We start from the raw sequence: 9,986 nt of genomic DNA on the forward strand, positions 1-9,986 counted from the left end.
CAGCAGGATATTGGCCCTGTGTGCCTCTTTTCCCCTCTCTGCAGGTGCAGAAGCACCTGGCTGCTTTGTTGACTGTCAGATTTTCCATCCCAGCTGGAGCCTGATAAGGGAGGCTGCAGACAGGGCCCTGCACTCCATAAATCCCCCTTCATGGCTGAGCTGTAGGGTACATGTCATAAATCAGTCTCATGGGTCAATAAGAGTCCTGGCAGACCTGGCCACTTCTTGTGGACCCTTGCTCTTTCAAACACTCTGTATTTGGAGGATCTGAGAGGATTTCCTCCTCTGCTCTGCCATTTCCAATGAGTGCTGTCTTCCCTGATAACCCAGCCATTTTTCACCTGTGCACACACCACAGGGTCCAGCTGATCCAGGAGCAGGGCTGGAAAACAGCACAATGACAAAGACAATCAGTGAAATTCACCCCACAAACCCATTCCTGCAAGAACAGCAAGACCCAAAATTGATCATTTGGGTGCTGGCACCACACAATCAGCCAGTGATCTCTTTACCTGCTTTAAAATATATTTTTTAAAAAAAAAATCTCAAAAAAGCAAATATTTCAAATCCATGTCTCATGGATTATAGCAGAGCAGGACCTCTCCTACAAAACACTGCCAAAGTCTAAGAAGGATGTGTATATTCCCTGCTTTTAAAACTGCTCTTGCACATACCTGCTTCTTTATATATAAACTTACCATGCAGCCAGCTGAAAACATGAGCTTTCTAGTAGCTGGCTTTTTATCTGGCATTTTGGCTCCATGCTTTGCTCTTCCCTGCTGAGCATTTCAGAAATAACCCAGAGAGGGGATGAATAAGTCAGATTCAAAATCTCCATTTGGGCCCAGCAAAGGGGGCACAGGGGGCTTCAGCCAACAAAGTCTGGTCACATCACACTCCCCTGGAGGAGGCTCAGGACATGCATCATTTAACTGGCACAGTAAAAATAATATACCAGGAAAAGTAGAAGTCCTGCTCCCACCAGAGCTCCCAGGTTAGTCCCATTCCACCTTCTGCCTGTTTTATGATGCATTCCCAACATAAAACCACTGAGGATGAAAGCAAGAGTCAGAGCAGCAAAATCAACCTCGTTGAAGGTGCATTAAATTTTGGATTTGCTTATTGCTATTCCTACATTAATTGTGCCACTAAGACTGCATAAACATAAAACTCCTCAGCTGAAATGGAAAAAAGGCTGCAGACCTCAAATTATACCTGTAGGTTTATTAGCCAGCTGAGGGGCACTATTAAATATATTTATTGTAGCCAGACCAGAACATCCCAATTAAGATAGGTGAGAAAGACAGAATAATTGAGGGGAAAGAATGTGAAAGGTGTGCAAAAACACTGAGAGACCTGAAAAGATTAAAATCAATATTGTTTATGCTGTCAGTACACTTAAGAATTTCTGACAGGTTTATTCAGCTTACATCATCCTGGAAGCAGTATGACTCTATAAAACCAAGTGCCAAAAGTGTCATTGAAATGAATACTTAGAATTCCAAAAGAGAGTGTAGAGAAGATCCACATCAATAGAAAAGCACACACAAATTTAAGTGTTTTAACTCCTTCATTATTGGGACCTACTTTCACCCACTAATGGAGACAGGGAGAAGCTTCCACTGGGGAAGTTTTGCCCATTTCATGGAACCCCAGACTGGTTTGGGTAGGGCAGGGACCTTAAAGCCCATCCAGTTCCACCTCCTGCCATGGGCAGGGACACCTTCCACTGTCCCAGGTTGCTCCAAGCCTGTCCAGCCTTGGACACTTCCAGGGATTCAGGAATGTTTTTTCCCAATCCCCCTCTGGCCAGCCTGACCTCAACACTGCTGGATCTGAGTGAGGCATTCCCGGTGTGTTCCCGGAGAGATGAGGCTGTCTGTTGCCAACACAATAAATTCCAAGAAGAATTAATGAATTAGTACTAATTGGAGAGCTGAGTGAATAGGTATAGTAGTGTTAGGATTGCCATTATTGTGTAATTTCACAATAATTTCCCGGTAATTGATATTAATGAATGAGTCCATTACACAAGTCATAACTGATCTGGCATCACCTGGAAATGGGTAAATGGAGTCAGCAGGAGAGGGGGACCCAGCGAGTGAGGGAGGGAAAGAGATTCCTCACCACGACACAGAAAGCTGTGCTTATTGATTTCACATTGATGGCACTAATCACTGCTGCCTCCGAGCCACAAAGTGCATTTATAAAGCTGGGAAAACATAAATAACTCTCAGGCTGGCTCAGTTGTGAGAGGCCTGAGCTTTTCCTGACTCTTTCTGAGTGATGTCTCCTGCCTGCAGGACCATTGATTCCCTGTACCAGGAACTTGCAGAAGAAGGATTGCTCATCAGAGTCAAGAACGTGAATCTCTCTGACTACATTGGTAAAGTACCCCTCTTACAGCAAACGTGGTGTTTGATCCAACCTCCAGCCATTCCACCTCCACTCACCCCCATTTCAGTCAAGACCAAGTTCAAGAGTCGCTGCACTTTGAATACCTAAAGCCAGGTATGCAAATCAAGTCTGTTTCTGTGGGCTGCTCAGGACCTTTCACTTCTGCTACTGAGCCCAGGACCTGTTTGCAGAGCTGGTGAGTAACTCCAGGCAGTAACACCTGGGTGCCCTGAATGGTTGTGGATGTCACAGCCACTCTGAGGCGGAACCAGAGCATCCTTTAAGGAGCAGTGGCAAGACAGTGCAAGGGGTCATGATCCATGCAGAATATTTCCCAGAGAACAGCAGAAACTGTACCTCCAGCTTTTGTTGGTTGAGCAGAGAAGGCCCAGCCCCTCCCCTGCACCTCCCTGACTGCCCATGAACTTTGAGCAGTGCTTTGAGGCATATCTGGCCCTTCATTTCAGTAAGACATGTCTCTGCCTAGTTCTGCATTTCACACTTCTCTTGTCTGGTTTCTGTTACCTGCAACTGCAGCCAGACCTGTTTAGCTATGCTTTACAGAGAAAAAAGGGGTTATAAAAACCCCAAACCCCACATTTTCAGACTTTAGAGGGGTCTAGCACCATGTCCACAAACACACAGTGAAATCACAGCAGGATTCAGGTAGTTTCAAAAGCCATGGTTTGAATTTGCAGCTATCCAGAAGCAGTAGTGCTACAGCTGATACAAGGCCAATACAGAAAAGACAAATTCTCTTCTATCACCCCCAAATGCCATGTTCATATAAACTCTTAAAAGCACCAGTTCAGCCTCCAGAGCCTCTGCCCATTCCTCTGAAGAGTAGTTAATTCTCTGAATTAACAAGTGTCCCATCCATTTCATGCTCATTAAACACCATGAAGTAAAGGAAGGTTTTCATTCTTCCTTTGTTCTCCCGGCCTATCAAGGTCACTTTGGTCCAACAAACATTCCCCCACCACCACCACTTTTAAAACAGCACGTTTCCAACAATTTTATGAAATCCAGAAAACCTCTTGGAGGGTCCCAGGACACACTCAGAGCTTGCAGAGAAAGGAGGCTTCATCTGCTCAGCCTTGCAGGGCTGCAGCCTCAGGAAGGTCACTTGCAGTTCCTGGGGAAAGGACAAAGAGTGGAACTGTGCTACACAGCCAGGAAAGGCACCGAAATGTCCCCCCTCTATGACAAACTGACATCACTGAACTAATTTTCTTGGTGACCTTATCTAAATTAGTCAGAGAATATCCACTGTGATTTATGTGCAGTTGCAATTAAACCCTTTGATACCTTCTAATTAAATCTGTGAAGATTAATTCCTATCCCGTTCTTTTGATTTCTCCTTAAATAAAAGATAAAACCTGAAATTAATTTTTCTTCAGAGGGGAGGGGGCAGTTGCACCAGGGCTTGTCTGCCTTTTTTGCCCCCAAATTATACGTCCACTTTTGCTCTTAACCACTGCTAATTTACCCCTGCTCCAGAGGCCTCTTGCCCTCTGCCTTTTTATCAACAGTAAAACATAATATATTATTATTTTTCAATAATAATCACCATAATGACATGTAATTTATGCTAAAAATAATCACTGACTACACATCACAACTGGTTTTCCTGCTTGTGGCCCATCCCCTTGTATCTTTGTTCTCCAGCATTTCTTGGATATGGACTTTGACAGGGCAAGCAATGTGATTATAGCTCTACAACCAGAGCCAAGGCAAGATTAAATCGTTTCAGTTCACATCAGGGATTTTTCGTTTTCTTGGGTTGTTTTGTGGAGGTTTTTTTTTGAACAAAAAAAAGGCTGGGGTGGGGGGAAGAGGTGAACTGCAAAGCAGAGCCCCACCAAATGAGGTGACACGCTTACGCGACTAACACAGCGAGGAGCTGAGATGGGACCCAGCCAGGGAAAAGCTTGTTAAAATAGCTTTCCCCCCTTTTTGAAATCCTTCTGAGAGCGCATGGTTCACTGGGATTCTAGCCCTGCAAAATCCCAAATCCAGGAATCAGCCAGCAGCGTGATTTATGGTGCTGCTAATGATTCTTCTCCACAAAGTTGCTTTAAAAGGTTACTCGAAACCGTCTGCTCTCTGCTGAACAACTTCCACAGCTTGTTCAGCTTAAATTTTCCTTTGCAGTTCACCTTTCTCAGGGCCACATTCCACCAGAATATTGCCCAGCTTGAGTCCCTGAGCCTGGCTTTGCTGAGTGTGTGCTACATCCCTGCTCTGTGGCAGCCCCTCATTCCCTGAGTTATGCTTTTTACAACAACGGTGTCACATTTATTGAGCTCCTGCTTCCTCCTCACAGGCTACTATGACTGTCTGAGGAACATCCTCCGTGGGACAGGTGCCCAGCCCATGCCCTCCATCCCAGAAGTCAGACAGCTGGTGACACTCTATGGAATATTGCCCTTGGGTAAGAGCACACCAGAGGGCAAAACACGCTGGGGCTTTGCTTCCTGTCAGAAACGTGCATTTTACTGGCTTTGGCAGGGCTTGATTAGTCGTAATCTGAAGCATTTTGCAGTCTAATTGTTTTTCAATGAAGCCTTCAGAGTGAAGGCTGGATCATTTTAACAGCACAGAAAGGCAGGTATCGCCTCCCCAGCCCATCTCTGTCTGCATGGCAACAGTTTGTGAATGGCAGCACATAAAGGGAAACCACTTGGGAAAGATAATAGCTAAAACAAGCTCCACTGATCAAAATTAATCAAGTTAAGGGAAGGGCTAAGGTTGCAATTTACCTTTTACAAGCTGGCTAATGTTACTCAGTGCAGCACAACGCAATCATTGAAGGAATTAGTCTGGATACATTTTGTACATCGCAGAGAACACTTGCAAATGCCCTTGCAGTTGTAATGCCAGGCTTAGCTAATATCTAGCAAGGCTTTCCTGGGTCAGGTTGTTTGCTTTTAATGTAAAATCTGTCCCATATTTCACTTGGGAATGGCATTATGCCAAGCTCCAGGGATTGCAAGAAGTGCCTGTCTTGGGGGCCTTTACTCTAAACCTCATTTGTGTCCCTTTCCACTCCTGATTGGATTTTCCAGCCTCAGTTACTTCAGTTGGATCCTTTTCCATTCCTGAGTGGATCCCAGGGAGGTTTTAACTAGGCATGTCCTGCCCCAGGCTGTGTCAGTGTCTGCTCATCCCCTTTAGAGGGCAAAATCACCAACATCTGCCCACCTCCCTCCCTGGAAAACAGAGCAAAGCTGACACTGAACTTATGCTTTTCCCTCCTTCCAAAGGCCAGTGCTCAGGTTATTCTCTCTCCACCCTGGAACACCCTCAGTGTTTGGGGTAAGCCCTCAGGGGCTGGCTGAAGGTGTGACTGCAATCAGCTGAGAGAGCTCAGCAGTTATCCCTGTCTGCACAATGTATTCCACATAACCCCAAACTCCTCCAAAGCTGTGTTTTGACACCATCTAATCTAGGGCAATCAAGCCCTGAAACACCCCTTAATCAAGAGAAACCATACATTTTATGCCATTTATACAATTGGCAAAAATTCTACAGAGAGGAGACCCTGGACTAGAGTTAAGCAAACAAAAGGTATTTGCAAGAGCAGTTTGAAAAATATGCCTTTGAGTAAGAAAAGATATTAGATGAGCCAAAAAAAAAAGGTACAGGAATGGTTTCACCTATGGGGTGATACGTTACGGATGACATTTCACTTAATCCGTCTCCAAACTAGTTCATCATGAGATAATTGTGTATCACAGAAGTGAAAGTTTTTCTCAAAATAGCCACCCAATGGCAAGGAAAGCTCCAGCTTAAATGGCATTAAGAAAATTATAAGCAGCTGAAAGGAGAAAGAATAGTAGAAGCTATACTTCATCTTTAACACAGAGGAGTCTGCTGCTCCCCTCCTAATAAATCTTTGTGCAATAGTAATGGATTGCTATGGAATGGCCAAATATTAATAAAGCCTGGGTGGCTGACAACTTCCTACACCCTGCACCGCGCTGGAATAATGGCATTTGTCTCTGTGCTCAGTTCCCTGCCATTTATTTGGGATGTTAAACCATTAGGACTCAGATAACCACCCTGATTGGATTTGTTTTAAATAGCAGCTGTCCCCATTAACCCAGAGGGCTTCTCCAGGCTAAGGCAAAGGCTTCTTCTGCAGCCCAGCAGTTTTGGGGCCAGTTCCACTCCCACAATCTGATGGACACCGGTCTGAGACGCCTCCAAATGCAGTGGATGCTCAGACAGATTTCCAAATACGTGTCAACACCACCACTATTGACACAGCATATCTTTAGGCATCGAGGCAAAGTGGGCATGGGCTCCCAGTGGCCATGGATAAAACATTTGACATTTCCTGCTACTCCCATCTCTGGAGGTTCACCTGTCCCCAGTTCATGTGGTGACAGCTGCAGGGGAGACAAGTTCCATCCCCATCAGCCACCTAAATCCGTCTGTGCTTGTGTTTTCCCAATGTGAGGCTTTCCCAGGTGATGGATCATATTTGTCACAGCCCAGGATGAATTTACCTGGAGCATCCATGGAGACAGAATGTGGAAATGCTGAGCAGTCACTGCTGCAGGCACAGCAAGGGAAGCACAGCAACCTTGGCACTCGCATTTGCTCCAGTCTCAAAATCATTCTTTTAGCTCACATCAGTTTAAAACTGAAGTTTTCCCATCAGAAGGTACAAATAAGGGTGGATGAGTCTTGCTCCAAACAGAGATGTGAAATCTGCTGGGCTCTCAGCTCTGGTTATCCAGAATTGCACTCAAGAGCACTCAGGCCATAGTAAGGAAACAATTAATTCACGTTATCAATTATTTATGGTGAATAAAAAAGGAGGAATCATTCCATTACCTTTATGGCAGATTTAAATGAAAGCAATAACAGTGCCTTATGACTTTTTACAGGTTCCCAGATCGTCCATGAGAATGCTCCTTTGGTGAAATCCCTGTTGCTGGCAGGACCTGCTGGTGTTGGGAAGAAAATGTTGGTCCATGCCATCTGCACAGAAACAGGAGCCAACCTCTTCAACCTCTCTCCTTCCAACATTGCTGGGAAGTGTCCAGGCAGGGATGATGTCATAATGATGCTTCACATGGTTCTCAAGGTGATCCAGTTCTTTTGTGGACAAACAGGGAATTGTAGTTTCTCCATAACAAGGAACATCCACACCTTGGGCAAAGCTGCTCAACCCGATTTGGAATTCCCTCCCTGCCTTCAAGTGTTCAAAACATCAGCAGCAATTTCTTCATGGAAAGGGCTGCCAGCCCTTGGAAGGGGATGCCCAGGCAGTGGTGGGTCCCCATCCCTGGGGTGTCCAAGGAACAACTGGATGTGGCACTCAGTGCTCTGGGCTGATTGAAAGGTGGTGATAAGTCAAAGGTTGGACTTGATCTTGGAGGTCTTTTCCAACCAAAATGATTCCGTGATTCTGTGAAACCACTTGTTGACAGCCAGTGTGTACAGCTCTGCAGAGGATTTAATGCCCCTGGAGAAATCACTGGGAGCAGCCATATTTTCCATATTAAGATTTATGGGAGCTCTGTGTTACCTGGAATATGAAAAGCAGCACAGATAAAGAAAATTCTGTTCTCTGTTTATGTGCACATCAGCCAGGAATGCTTGCCATGCAGCATTTAATCAAATGCTAGGCTGGGGGTGGTCAGAAATTTCCTCTCTGGGACTGTTGCTGGACAAGAGCTCTCTCCCCTATATTGCACTCTGCCTATCAGCAAGCTCTTCAAATGAATGAATCCTGGTTCAGGTTTACAGGAACAGAAATGTATGAGAAGTCTGGAAATGAAAGCAGGCATATGAACTGTGAAGAACATAGCCCAAACCCTCCTCAAAAAAGAAAAAAAACCAAAAAAAAAACCAAAAAATTTTAAAAATACACTATCCTGGCAAGATTTCTTCCAGATTCTAAGTCCTCAGCATTTCTGCTCCGGATGGGAGCTGGTAAACATTTTCAGACAAAAAAAAGTAGGAAAAAGCCAAATGTAGTATTTTTCCAGTGCTAGTGGTCTACTAAAATTGGCTTTTTTCTGGGGATTTATCAGCAGTATTCTATGGAATCCAGTCTTAGAGCAGGTTTTGTGACAGGTGCCTCCATTCCCAGAAAAGCCACATTTCACAGTCAGGAGCAAAGCAATCCCCGAGGAGCCTGGTGACAGTGCTGTGATCACACACACCTTTGATGCTGTGGCACTGCCACTGGGCCTGGCACTCCCTGACACGATTTAGAGCCATTATCCTGAGCTAACAGCCCCTCTTCTCTGCACATTTCACCTTTCTCCACTTCATTTCTCTGCCCTCATCAATGGCAGAGCTCAGGTCTGGCTGCAGGCACGGCACACGCCATCCTTGCCCTCACACAGTCCCTGCCAGAGCACAAGGACTTGGGGCACAGGACAAGTAAGGGAAGTCTTTTTACTCCTGGACAAGGTTCCAGCTGGAGATGGCAAAGGGTTTTTCTGTATATTTGCATATGAATAATATGAACAATACGAGGAGCATGCATAAAATGTGTATTTATAGACATTAATAAGCATACACACACACATCATGTATACACATCATGTGTACCTTCAGGTACAGACAAACCCTTACATTTTTCCACATTAATTAAAAACAACTGGAAACACTCTCCAACCCCTTCCTTAAAATCATGGGGAGCACTCCAAGCTTATTTCTCTCTTCTTCAGCTCTTGCAAAAGACATTTCAGTGAACCCCCATGAGTTACTGGGATGGAGTTGCTCACAATCACATGGAATCAGGGATGTCCAAGCCTTGCTTATCTAAAGGTGACTTGTTCCAACTGCAGCAGCAGCACTGTTTCAAACTCTGCTGCTTTAACAGCAGAGCCAGTGGCACAGCACAGGGTTTCTCTTTCCTGGATGTTCAATCCTTCCCTGGGAGGGTGCTGAGGCCCTGGCACAGGGTGCCCAGAGAAGCTGTGGGTGCCCTGGATCCCTGGAAGTGTCCAAGGCCAGGCTGGATGGGGCTTGGAGAAGCCTGGGATGGGCTTTAAGGTCCTTTCCAACCCAAGCCAGTCCGTGACCCTGTGACACAACACTGGCCTGTCCTAGCACCATTCAAATCCACTGAGTTCAGTTTTCATTTCCAGTTCCTCTGGCTGTTTCACCTCTCCCATCACCTTCTGTCCCCATGGCTGAGTCACCAGCACATCCCCATCTGCTGAGGATTTCAGCTCAGACCCTGCAGGTTCTCGGAGCCAGGCTGGAAACAATCCTGCACCCAGCACCTCTGCAGATAAAATCCACCTCTTTATTCCTGACAGCACCAAATGTGCCTCTTCTCCCCCCTCTCTGGTCAAGTCCATGCAGCAACCAACTCAGCCAAATACCTGCCTGTGCCAGCAAGAATACAGCAAACACCTTAAAATAATTCATTATCCCTGTTATTGGGCATTTATGAGACCACAGCTGTGTGCAGTATTGGGCTGCCCTGTTAAACACAGACCTTGACAAGCAGGTCCAGAGGAGAGGAGATGAGGGGGGCTGGAGCATGTGAGACATCTGGACAAATCCAGTTGTGTCAGGCTAAAATAAAACTGGAGTGAGAGGGAATTTAAGTG

The 9,986-nt window shown here is 45.6% G+C and overlaps 1 protein-coding gene across 1 annotated transcript in view; it reads left to right on the forward strand.

Moving 5' to 3' along the window:
* The window catches only part of DRC11 (dynein regulatory complex subunit 11), a 99,656-nt gene that overhangs the window by 71,912 nt on the left and 17,758 nt on the right, over nt 1-9,986 (forward strand). The window contains exons 13-15 of the mRNA XM_088058984.1: nt 2,304-2,386; nt 4,724-4,831; nt 7,296-7,495. Coding sequence (XP_087915110.1) covers nt 2,304-2,386; nt 4,724-4,831; nt 7,296-7,495 — 391 coding nt within the window. The remainder of the gene's footprint in view (nt 1-2,303; nt 2,387-4,723; nt 4,832-7,295; nt 7,496-9,986) is intronic.

Source organism: Pseudopodoces humilis, chromosome 8, assembly GCF_049639895.1.
Source record: "Pseudopodoces humilis isolate 2021_Gansu_Grassland_sample_001 chromosome 8, ASM4963989v1, whole genome shotgun sequence".
In the NCBI taxonomy this organism is placed as follows: Eukaryota; Metazoa; Chordata; class Aves; order Passeriformes; family Paridae; genus Pseudopodoces; species Pseudopodoces humilis.